Source organism: Opisthocomus hoazin, chromosome 1 (assembly GCF_030867145.1).
Source record: "Opisthocomus hoazin isolate bOpiHoa1 chromosome 1, bOpiHoa1.hap1, whole genome shotgun sequence".
NCBI lineage: Eukaryota > Metazoa > Chordata > Aves > Opisthocomiformes > Opisthocomidae > Opisthocomus > Opisthocomus hoazin.
The window spans coordinates 99,424,059-99,436,843 of record NC_134414.1 but is presented as its reverse complement, the minus strand read 5'-3'; the positions used below and the strand labels follow the sequence as shown (position 1 = coordinate 99,436,843).

The window sequence follows — 12,785 nt, the reverse complement described above, 5'->3', positions numbered from 1 at the left end:
GGCAAAGATTTTCTTCTTCAAGCATCTCCTGAGAAATAACTAACTGGAAACAATTAATGTTGTGGCCCACTGATAATTCAAAAGTAGGCGCTGGGGACAAAATCAGAAGGTCATGATTACTATTCTGATACACACAGATTCTGTTAAGGCTTAAGTTTGGAGTTGTTTGAGGGCTTTTTGACAGTGTACTTATCAAAATGCTAGGCATTTTTGTATCTCTAAATAAAAGGGTTGGCAATAAATGTAGGATTGCAACAGCTTGAGTCTAGATCATAGCAGAACCTACTTCTCTGTCTTACACTAAGGCAGAATACAGTTATAGTAGCTATCTAAATGCTATGGCACAAATACTGTTACTTGTATGTTTTAGCTGAGTGGCATTACCCTACAATAAAAATCGAGACTGAAAAGCTATTGACCCAGGGAAAAAGTGGACAGGCCAAGTTTTACCTTCCTCAAAAATTTGTTTAAAAAGGTTCCAGTTATGAAATAGATGAGATACCTGCATTACAGTAAGCAGCTAGAGAAGAATCCTGAGAGACTTAGGATCTTCGCTACTGACACTTGACTTTGCTCTGATCTAACAGGAGCATTTCAACCTGGCTGGGCAGAGCATGTGCCCATCTCCATTGACTTTTTGATCTGGCCTCACATGTACATCGCCCTGTGAAATACACACTCCTACGTGTACACATCTCGCTGCTCAGAGTAACAAGGTAAGTGACATTAATGGCTTTCTTAAAAGACCTTTTAGCCACAAATAATAAACACATAACAACCATATACTGAATTTTAACATTTCCATTCACCAAAAAGTCCCTAAATCCTTGACAAACTGATACAGAACTGCATTGCTTTATTCACCAATGAAATATGCTTACTTCTGTGATTAAGTAATTAATTAGAGCTGCACAGTGCAAGACAAAATAGCAGAAATCCTAATCTGCAGCTCATAATAATGCAAGCCATCTCATTAAAATAACAGTGGCAAGAGTAAGAATGGGATTACTATATTAAAATGCGGAAGGATTGCAAGACCTGGCTCCAACTTATAGCCTGATCAAGGCCCACTGAAATTAAATGGGAACTTTAATCCATTAGGCATTAAAAATAAAGAAAGTGTAATCTCCTCCAGCTGAGAATGCAGGAAGAGAGACTGCATTGTTTGGCAGTGCATGTAGATCAGCTTTTTCACCCTAACTGCAATTTTTTGACATACTGGTCTTCCCAATCTGTCTTTAAAGGTAATTGCATTCCATTATTCCCTTACTAAAAAAAATAAATAGTATATATATTTTAAATACAGATACTGATTTTACATTTTTTTTAGTAGAAATCTATGTTAGCATTTTCTTTAGCTTTCAAGTACCATGTCATATATACAATACATATAAAACAGTGTATAATTGCAGCCTTAAGTGCTAGTGCAACTAGTGTTGAGCAACCCATTTATTTCTATAGCTACAAATCATTTGGCCATATACATTATTTTGTTAACCACGAAAAGAAGCATTTTTGAGTTTTGTTACCAGGTTTTTCTTAAGAGCAGTATGCCATCCAAGGTTTGCATTCAGTTTGCAGGGTTTGTAGTGAACAATTCATCAAGGAAAACAGATTTTCAGTTCTCTGAAATACGTACGTTAATGTTCAGAAATGCTGCTACAGGTAATTAATTTTTAAAGGAAGCTTTTGTGTCACTGAACAATACTTATCTAGTAATGCTGTGCTGTGAAGAAAGCATCTGCCTGCTGTATCTTTGCTATAGCACTTTTTGATCCAAGTCTTCTTCATGGCTCAGCTCATCTTCCCTGCGACAGGGAAAGTATTGGCAAGAAGTGACACGGTTACAGTAAATCAGTAAGGAGACCAGCTCCTCGCCACAGACTGAGCTCTGAAAGGAAGGGTCAAATTCAGTTCTCATTTACACACATGAAACCCCACTAGTTGAAATGAACCCGTGAAACCGCAGGCTGACTATATAGCTATCTACCTAACTATCATTATATGCATATGAAGATGAAAGAGCTCCAAGACACGGGTATTTCTCTTACGTTACTAGGACTAGTAGATGCGGTTTAGGTAAAAAATCCCCCCACACGTAGTGACATGTCTACGACACCCTCCCCGATAACTGCATCGCTGCATGAAGACTTCTTTTTGCTGGTCTCTTTTTAAAACCTACTGGATGCATCACTGTTTCTTCTTTGCATGTCCCTGTAATTCTACCTTGCCTTTTTTTTTCCTCCTATGTAACCACCAACTTAGAAGTTTGATAATGCCCCTTTCTCTCTCACTTGAATAATTAGATTTTGCTTCCTATTACAGCTAAATATCTACCCCATCAGATTGAATCACTTCCCCCATTTTTTTTTTTTCACGGACCCATTTTTTTTGACCACACACTTCCCTCCCAGAGCCCCAGTGTATTTTCTTTGTCACCTGACTCCCAGCTACATTTAGGCTAGCATTAGTGGTACCACTGGCTTGTTTTGTAAATAGCCTCTCCTGACAAATAAGTGAAACCGCAGTGCCCTCTCCCATCACCACTACGATGCGGCCCTGGAGAATGTTACTCTCTAGACAAAGACACTGAAGAGAGGAAACTCCGCTTGGTTGGGTTGCAGCAAGTCAGTCAGGAAACACACAGTTCCCGAGAAGCCTTCATACAGACTATATACACTCTCTAATGCCCGGGAACCAGCCTTAAATTCTTCTGTAAATAAGAACTCTGCAAACCTAAGAAACAGGAAAAAAAAAAAAAAGAGAGTTTGTTATTATTTGGTGTCCCTGTATGTCTACGTACTTGTTGTTTGAAAGCATCATTTTAATAACATTCAGTGATTTAAAAAAGTAGAATGTTCATTAGTTAACCTTATGTGGAAATTTTACACTCTCCAATTTCCACAATAAACTGAGGTCCATGAGATCTAGAAAAGCCAAACCTTTGTGAACTGTACATGTGCTATGCTTCTATGAGAGCTACAAACTTTTTTCTGATTTCTATGAGACATACTATTAAACAAATACTTTTTAATAACTTTTGTCTTGGTTATTTCAGCAGGATGAAAGCAATGTTTTGGATCAATGCAACAAATTCTGTAATGCTGAAGTAACTAAACAAATAAAATGTTCTCACTTCGAAGCAAACGCTGAAAATAAGTCACCCTAATTACTATACCACCTCCCCTCATTACTCTATGCTGTAAGGAAAACAGTAACAAACATTGAATACTATCTTTTCAAACATGTATAGTAAATTACAGAAATAAAATTAAAGACAATTGCAGCACTGTGACAGAATTTTCAGTGGGATATACTTGCTTGCATCAGGGCAAAATGGAATTAACTCCACTAGCTAAGCCGAATAGCACAATGTCAAACTGGCTAAAGCTGGGAATGATAAATTAAAAAACAGTAAAATAACAGCAAAGCAGGTCCTGTAGTTATTTTCCATGTTTAGTATTAAGGGATACTGTTAAATGCTCTGAAAATCAGAACAAATCAATATAACGAACATCACCACATTTTACTCTGCTCCTGGGCTTGGGTACGCAACTTGGCTGCTCTGCCCTCATGTCAGGATGAGACCTGGATGCGTGCCATTCCTCCCCATCCAGCCCGGTTCCCTCTGAAGGCTCGTGGGCAGGGAGGGAGGGAGGGAGGCTGGGAGAACCTGATGCTTCTCCCATGGCAGGCAGCCTGGAAGCAGAACTGCAGGGCTCCCCACAGAGCGCGCCTGCCCCGCAACTCGGAGCTAGAACTGCACCTGAGACTTAAACACGCAGGTTACAACCGAGGGTGGTGATCACAGACTCTGAGCAGCTTTATAAATGTTCCTGAAACTTTCCAGTATTACCCTGAACCCAGAAAGGTAGGAATGCTAACCTTTGTGCCCTGTATATGTATTTTGAGTTTCCAGTGAGCCTGTACAGCAGCAGGAACACGTAAGCACTACCAGCCACTCCATGGCATATTCCAGGTCCCTTCTTCAACAGGCCTTTCTGCCAAGTTAGCTCTCCACAGCGGATACAAGTGTCCAGGTACTGAGGCTTCTTGGAAACCAGGTAAGCTTTGGCGAACAGATACGCAATGCCTAGGAAAATAGCATTGAAATTGTCTTTTGTAATAAGTAGGCCACAGGTTTCGTAGAACACGTAAGAAAATAAAGATTAATACACTAAAAGACTTGCAGTTTCATGCTCTACGCATGTCAACGTTACATATCTATGTGCTGCACATGGAGGGGAGAGTATCTGGTATGCTAAAAAGCATAGGGTAAGATGTACTTACCCACTCCCTGTGACAACAACACTTTCAATCTTTTCAATGCATTACTGAATTTCATGGTTTACTCTAACATTCGAGTCTTTTATCAATTTAAAACAGTAGTCACATTTTTGTCTTAAAACAGTAAACTCTTAGCACTGTCTTCTATTGGTTTCAAATCCCCATCCACCTCACATATTTACACTGACAGAAACACAAGGATGAGCAAGATAATTTCTTACTTTGGCAACAGATACAATTTTTTACCGATTAAAAAACTTACTTTTTTTTCCAGTGGGGCACATGCTGCTTTATTCTAGTTATGAACAGTTATGCATACTAACTTCTCTTAAGAAAAAAAACCAACAACCCCCTATTTGGTTTATTTTTAGAGGGGATTAAAATAAATTAATCATAATCTTCAACAGAGCACTGCACAGCTCAGTTCATGGTAACCTTAAAAGAATGCATATGACACATAACCAAATCAAGCGCCTAAGGAAATGTTTAGAATAGCTCACTTGTGGTCTGAATATAATATACACTGAAGTAGCCATTCTTGTAAAGTGTTCTTGTAAACTGCATGTGCGTTATTACCCAAGAACAGCAATGGGATACAGGATTTTCTTGGGAAGAACAACAGTTGATGAATTTACATGTCTCTAAATGTCTCCTAAAGTAACTTCTTCATGCCCTTTGGGATTCTGTCATTTTGGTTGAGTCTCACTGCGTATGTCTCCACTAACAGTAAAGTCAAAGGCTGCTTTCAAGATACTGAAACAAAGAGGGCATCTTCCCTGCAGGTTTCATCACTATGCCAGCTGTATAAATAATTTTTTCCTCTTGAAAATAAGAAACGTTGGTAAGCAAAAGCTCTTTTCACTTCACTTCATTAGAGTGTGAGAGCAAGAAGCTTGTTCCTTAATCATACCAACAAAAAGATAATGCATCAGCAGAAAGCACATTTAAGGAATGTTCATTATAATGTCCTGTTTGTAATTTAAATAGAATACCTTTAAAAGTAATGCATCAATGCTCATGGACACTCTTTAATAAAAGTAAGTTTTTCCTGTAGCCTTCTAGGTTCATGTTACTAAGCCAATACGACTAGTTAGCAATAAAATTCTGCATAGGGGTAAAAAAGCAAGTTCAATATACAGCATTACTTGCCAAAATTGCTGAAGTATAGGATTAGATTCTGAACTGACAGACATCAGCCTTACATCACGAACTCAAACTAAGGACTGATTCTCTTTTTCTCTGAGAAACAATTTTATATGGGTGACTTTCAGAAAAAATGCCTCTTGCTAGTACAAACTCCACATGAAAATCCTTCGGTCAAATTTATGCATTATCCATGTAATAAGTGCAGCTTAAACTTTAATTCTGATGAAGGGGGAAAAAAGCTATTCTGGCGGCCTTCCCAAAACTCATAGATATGTCTGTATCTGTGTTCTTTCACACAGGTTCTCTGTCCAGCTATATGCTGCCTTTTGACTCAGCTATACCATTCTTTGAGGTCTTGCCCCGAAAAAGAGCAAAACCAGAAAACATGTTCACCAGAATTCTTTCAGCTGTGATCACCTATGCTTTTAAGGCAGAAAATACACCTATCCTTCCAGCTGCTTCAGCAATAAATAAAACACTCTAAACTGGAAGAAAAAGCCTAAATAGTTTGCCTGCATCTCATAAAATGTCAAAATCGGTCAAATTTAACCTGAGATTATCTTCTACATGGAATCACCTAACGTGGAAAAGCAGTGTGATCAGCATCTGGCTATTCATAGCATCAATGACAAAAGAACCTGGAGCTCCATGACACCAGTGCACAAGCTCATTCTCCCGCTCGATTGTCTCCCCCAGCTCGGGAGGCCAGTTGCTGTTCTGTTCCTGGTCCATAAGAAAATCAACGCTCTGCCACACAAGCTCCTGATCTGCTGGCTGCAGGTACTCATAATAGGAAAGCAACATCTGAAGGATTGATGAAAGCCCATGTGCTGCACCTGTAAAGAACAGCAACAGTCAAAAGGATAGGATAGATTTAGGTCCTACCTCCATCTCACGGTAACTTTCTCTTGGGACTGATTTCCTTGTCATCTTCTTTACACACGTTAACAACATTGCTTGTAATAAAAGCTTTTTAGGTGCACGACACTAAGATTTGTTACTACTTCTGTCTTTTCCAGTTCCCCAAGCTATGCAAAAATACGTATGAATTTTGTCTGCTCTCACTCTGATGCGACTGAAAATCAGCTTGCGAAGTTACACTGAACCTAAACCAAATACTGTTTCAAGATGTTATTCTTCTTGACGCTCTACGGAATCTGGACCATTATTCTGAAGTCATTTTTGAACCCAAATAGAACCTGGACCATAAATGGTATTTCCAGTTAGGGACTGACAGTGTCAGTCACCTAAAACCTGAAGTTCAGTGCAAGAATTGTCAGTATCTGCCAGGGCCCGTGGAGCAGTGCCACTCAGTGACTTCTCCCTCTGCTCCCCTGCCATAGCACCCACTAACATCTGCAACCCAATGTCACACTTTCTGCAGTGTGATATTGTGACTTTGAGGACCCCACTAGGGACCTGCTCAGTGACCCTTCACCACTGCTTCAGATGAGCTCCAACTAAGCTGCTCGCAATGGGTGGGAGCTGACCATATGCTTGAGTTGCACTGCTATGGCCAAAAGCCCTCTGCGAGTCGCTGCGTGGCAACAGCAGCTCACAAATACCATCCCCTGACAGATCTCTCCAGTAACCTTCTCCACACAGGCACGGGCATCGCACCTCTCTCCGCCTCCATCTGGCAAGGGCACATTTACCAGGGCACAAAGAAGAGGGAACGAAGCTGCTGCCCACAGCTCCCCCTGTGCAGTGCAGGCACCTCTCACGTTCTTCAGCGCTAGGCAGCATCAGTCCTTTCCTCCAGCTCCCCACTTGGTAGTTTTAGGAGGTTGGATGGTCCCAACTTAGTCAGGAGAAATCCCACACTGTAGGTTTTATTTATTTATTTCTGACGCATCTATTGGCTTAGCATCTGCACGCTGCATCCCCTTCGCAGTAGCTGGTGTGTTTTACTCACCAAGATACTCTGTCCCATAGTAGGAATACATGAGTGGGAATGGTTTCCTCTTCTTCACTGCATACTGCTTTCCTGATTCTAGTATGGCCAGGCAAATTGATTTTATTTGTGCCGGGGTCAGCACCTAAATGGAAACATCAAAACAAACATGAAGCCTATTACAATCATTTTCTTTTTTAGACATTTTTCAGGACTCTGCTTTTATGCTGGTGCACAAAACAAAGTACTGCCTTTAATCTCATAAGCATGCCGCAATGTACATCATAAGAGTTCCTTACATAAAACAGTAAATTTACATAATGTTTCTCAAAGAGTTTCACCCCCTCTCAGAAAAGCAAATGTCAAATCTTCATCTGCACAGATGAGGTGAAAAGAGGCCCACGCAGAGCTCCTGCCTTTCCTTCCCAGAGATCCATCAGTCTGATGGAAGCTGACAACCAGCACCAGGCAAGCTGCAGAGCAACAGCCTCCGGACCAGAGGCAGAGACGTTACGAGAAGACAAAGGAAAACAGACCTAGAGAAGAAGTAAATGTTACAGGCTTTATTGGGACTTACTGAGCTAGACAGATTTTTCTCAGACAATATAAAAAAAAAGGAAGCAAGCAAGAGGGTACTAAATTTTACTGAAAATCAATAGTACAAATGTGGGTTCAGAAACATCTTAGTAAAGGAATCAGCCCTTCTTACTTTGAGAAAATGCTAAGAAAAATGAAGAGCAAGACAGGCTTCTATGAAGAGAGGCTACCTGTGTTTATAAGACTTTATCACCACGAAGAAGTCAACCCTGTCTTTAATGCAGTCCTAAGAAATGACTAATGCCTTACTCTTAGTGGTGTCAAAAGTAAGAAAGATTGACAAGTCATATATTTCACCAAACATGAACTTTTCCAGGTTACTGACCTAAAGCATAAATCAGTTTCACAGGTTTTAACTACAGCTCTAATGATACGCAATTTCCTCTGTCAGCTCCATCTGTACATTACTGACCAATACCTAGGTCATTAATTAATTAATTAAGTGGTTTGGCTTTAGGTTAAAACCTGTATGGCAGCTGTATTTTGCAAAAATATATTTCAACTTATGAAAAGAGGACTGTGAAAGAAAAAAGGCAAAATGAGGCAGAAGAAAGAAAAAGGCTGTGGAAATAGCATTGACTAGATAAACAGTAATCCTAAAACTAACTGGAATATCAAGATAATGTCTTTAAAATGTTTCTGAACACATTTGGGTTTGCTATAATTTGTAACAGGATTTACAATTACTTCAAGTTTAAAAAATACTGTTAGAATTAAGTATGGAGGCAACATCTGTTATAAACTATATTCTCTCATTTGGCATGTAAAGATGCTACGGATAATTAATGTCAGTTAGAACTCGACTGAAAACTAATGGCTGAAAAATCTTGTTTGTCTATCTTACCTTACTCCCTGATAATAAGGCATTTTATTACAGCTGCTCCAAATGACTATGATATTTGTACAACCCGGAGAACAACCTACTTCTGATGTTGATTAGTGTTCTTTAATGTTACTGCAGTAGAAGTAAATAAGCTGTTAACATCTGGAGATTTCACTCATTTCCAGTCATTCTTAAATGAATTGTTTTCACTTCCCTGAATTTGAAGAAATGGTTTAAATCCTAAGCAAACGAGGAGATCAGAGACATGGTGAAACACACTGCATTTTCTCCAGAGCTCTCATTTTACTGTCTTGCAGTTTGGGACCTAGTCCTCCAAATCCTATACTTTGTAAAAGGATTAGTAAGATAACCCTTTAAAAATAAATGTGAAGGATAAGATTTCCTAGTTGTAATTCTGGAAAGCAAAGGCATGCTGATTAGTAAGATCGTATCAGTTCATTTTCTGTATGTAGTAGTTCCTTTACTAAATGAACTGGCTTTCAGTACAAACCATGTTTTGCTAAGCTTATTTTATGTTCAGCGCATTTAATTTTTAAATTGAATTAATGACTATCTTAAAATGTTGATTGTGTATTTTAAATGGATTTAAACTTCTGCCCAAATCCAGCCCTGTACAATGCTGCATAAATAAGTATCAGCTAGTAAAAAATGCATTGTTCACCATTTTTTAATATAAAGTAAGTGTAAAAAGTCGAATGCTTAAGCACTATGATCACCTAAGTGATATACATAATATATCCTTTTGGATGGCATAATGAAATACGCTCATGAGTATCACCTCTTTTTCACAATGAAAAAAAAGCCCACACATAAAGCCAAATGAAAAATGATTATTTAAAAACATAATTCGAATGTATGATAGAAATCAACCCATCCTCACCCACTTCCACATTACTAAAGAAAATGGAAAAGAAAATAACCTGTATATCCTGAAAGCAACCTTCTCTCTGGCCGCCTGGACTGACCTGTTCGCCTAAGGCAGGTAGAAGATGTGTCCTGACTAACAGCTAAATAACAAAATTTTTTTGCTGACTCCAAATATCTCTTACCAAGTGCCTCAATCCACGGTCATTGTAGAGCTGCTACCTGTTTTCCAAAACACTTAAAAATGAAGGATCTGTATTTGATTCTTATTCTAGGAAACGGCTGGTTGGAACAGAGACCCTCACTTACCATCATTATTAGTGGCCTTCCAAAGGTTGAATGATCAGAGATCACATTTAAGATCTCCATTGGCTTGCTACATTTTATTTCAACCAAATCTGTTTTAAAACCTTCTCAGATTTCTTCCACCTCACCAAGAAATAAAATCTGTGGCTAGTCTCTCCATGCTCCCTCACGATATCTTGAATAAAACAGCTAAAAACTTACAACCAAAACAACAATCATAGAATAAATTAATCATAACTGCAGACGGCATAGCCGTGGTTCTAAAAGTTTATTTTCATTTCAGTGTAGTCGCAATGCCTCCTTGCTGCTGGGAATTACTGAAGCAATATGTTTAATTAGGGACGGCAAAGAAATAGACTGATCATCCCAAAGGCTTTGAAAGGATAAATTGCATATTGATATCACGTCCTCTGGTGAAAGCTGTCAGACGCTTTGATGGAGAATAAAGCCACTCTGAGAATACGCTACCCAGAAAAAAATTTCATGCTTGAGATAGTTACATTTTTTGAGAAACTTCTTGAATGTCATTTAATACGAGCTGGCTACATAGTAGGAAAAATTATTCTTTATCATGTCAGTACTTATCCAAAAGACTACTGATGCTAAAAGATCTACTGTTGGTGGTTTAATATTTCAGCTAACTCTTTTCGTATTTTTAAAGACACCACATCCTATCTTATCGCATTAGAAGTGCTCATTTAAGTCTCCTGACTAGGTCTGGAATACTTGCATTCCACATTTCCCCTGCAATTTCCGTATCAATTGGTCTGTGGATTTCTTTATTTTCTGTTTGAAATCACTGTCCAGTGATGCTGTGCGCTGTTAAATAACTGTTCCACTCACACTGGTGACAGCTGCATTCCCATATAACTTTTACTTTAAGCACAACACACTTAAGCAGCAATATAATACTTAGTATTTGTACTACTGCCTGTGCCTAGAAGTCCTCCTTATAGCAAAAAAGCCACTGCGATTTCTAAAGTCTCTCCGTTTTTCTCTTGTGCCACTGCAGACAATATGCCTCCTCCCATTAAGGCACTCCACAGATTTGTGAATTATTTAAGGCAGGCACTTTATTCAGTAAATCCCTGTTAAAAGTCAGTAAGGAAGTGCTATGTCTACAGCAATTGTCCTTTTTTGTTGTTAGCAGTCTTTCTCAACCTGAGATTGTTTAGCTGGAAGTAAATAATTTCACAAGTCCTTTTAATCTACTAAGAGAGATTTCACACCATATTGACAATGCTAGGCCCTAGACATGCATTTCAAAAACTGCAGACAGAAATCTTGACCTTGAGGATAAGGCAGAAAGAAGCAAGACTAGCTCTTCTTTGCTTCTGTCTACAATAACATTTTCAGCACTTCATCATTCCTCTGAATGCTTGCTACAAGCCCCTTGGCCCATGATTTGCCTGTATTGAGTATACTTGAGGACTGAAAGCTTTTAATTAAAAGATCTATATTCATTTTCTTAGAGCTCTTTCCTGTATGTAATAGAATTATAGAATCGCAGAATAGTCTGGGTTGGAAGGGACCTTTAGAGGTCATCTAGCCCAACCCCTGTGCAGTGAGCAGGGACATCTTCAACTAGATCAGGTTGCTCGGAGCCCCGTCCAACCTGACCTTGAAAGTTTCCAGGGATGGGGCATCTGCCACCTCTCTGGGCAACCTGTGCCAGTTTTTCACCACCCTCACTGTAAAAAATTTCTTCCTTATATCCAGTCTAAATCTACCCTCCCTTAGTTTAAAAGCCATTACTCCTCGTCCTATCGCTACACGCCCTGCTGAAAAGTTTGTCCCCATCCTCCTTATAAGCCCCCTTTTAAGTACTAGAAGGCTGCAATAAGGTCTCCCCGGAGCCCTCTCCTCTCCAGGCTGAACAGCCCCAACTCTCTCATCCTTTCCTCACAGGAGAGGTGCTCCAGACCTCTGACCATCTTTGTGGCTTCCTCTGGACCTGCTCCAACACATCCATGTCCTTCTTGTGCTGGAGGCTCCAGAGCTGCACACAGAACTCCAGGTGGGGTCTCACCAGAGCAGAGTAGAGGGGCAGAATCACCTCCTTCGACCTGCTGGCCACGCTTCTCTTGATGCAGCCCAGGGTACAGTTGGCCTTCTAGGCTGCAAGTGCACATTGGCGACTCATGTCCAGCTTTTCATCCACCAGTACCCCAAAGTCCTTCTCGGCAGGGCTGCTCTCAACCCCTTCATCCCCCAGCCTGTACTGATACCAGGGGTTGCCCCGACCCACGTGCAGGACCTTGCACTTAGCGTTGTTGAACTTCACGAGGTTTACATGGACCCACTTCTCAAGCTTGTGCAGGTCCCTTTGGATGGCATCCTGTCCCTCAGGTGTGTTGACTGCACCACTCAGCTTGGTGTCATCTGCAAACTTGCTGAGGGTGCACTCAATCTTGCTGTCTAAGTCACTGATGAAGATATTAAACAGCACTGGTCCCAGTACGGATCCCTGAGGGACACCACTTGTTACCGGTGTCCATCTGGACATTGAGACGTTGACCACTACCCTCTGGCTGCGACCTTCCAACCAATTCCTTAGCCACTGAACAGTCCACCCATCTAATCCGTATCTCTCCAATTTAGAGAGAAGAATGTTGTTGGGGACCGTGTCAAAGGCCTTATAGAACTCCAGACAGACAACATCCATAGCTCCTCCCTTGCCCACTGACGTAGTCTCTCCACCATAGAAGGCCACAAGGTTGGTCAGGCAGGGCTTGCCTTGGTGAAGCCAAGAAGGCATTACTGAATGCCAAGTATCATTACCTTTTTATAGATGCACCAGTACTTTCAGGAGGTATCAGCTACGCTTACATTATTATGGAAAAAGTC

At 40.2% G+C, this 12,785-nt stretch overlaps 1 protein-coding gene across 1 annotated transcript in view; it reads right to left on the bottom strand.

Annotated features, from left to right (window-relative positions):
* Positions 1 to 12,785, bottom strand: part of LANCL3 (LanC like family member 3) — a 37,321-nt gene continuing 24,536 nt past the window's right edge. The window contains exons 2-5 of the mRNA XM_075430448.1: positions 7,349 to 7,472; positions 6,072 to 6,269; positions 3,886 to 4,093; positions 1 to 2,736 (exon numbers count right to left, since the gene is read on the bottom strand). Coding sequence (XP_075286563.1) covers positions 2,577 to 2,736; positions 3,886 to 4,093; positions 6,072 to 6,269; positions 7,349 to 7,472 — 690 coding nt within the window. The 3' untranslated portion in view covers positions 1 to 2,576. The remainder of the gene's footprint in view (positions 2,737 to 3,885; positions 4,094 to 6,071; positions 6,270 to 7,348; positions 7,473 to 12,785) is intronic.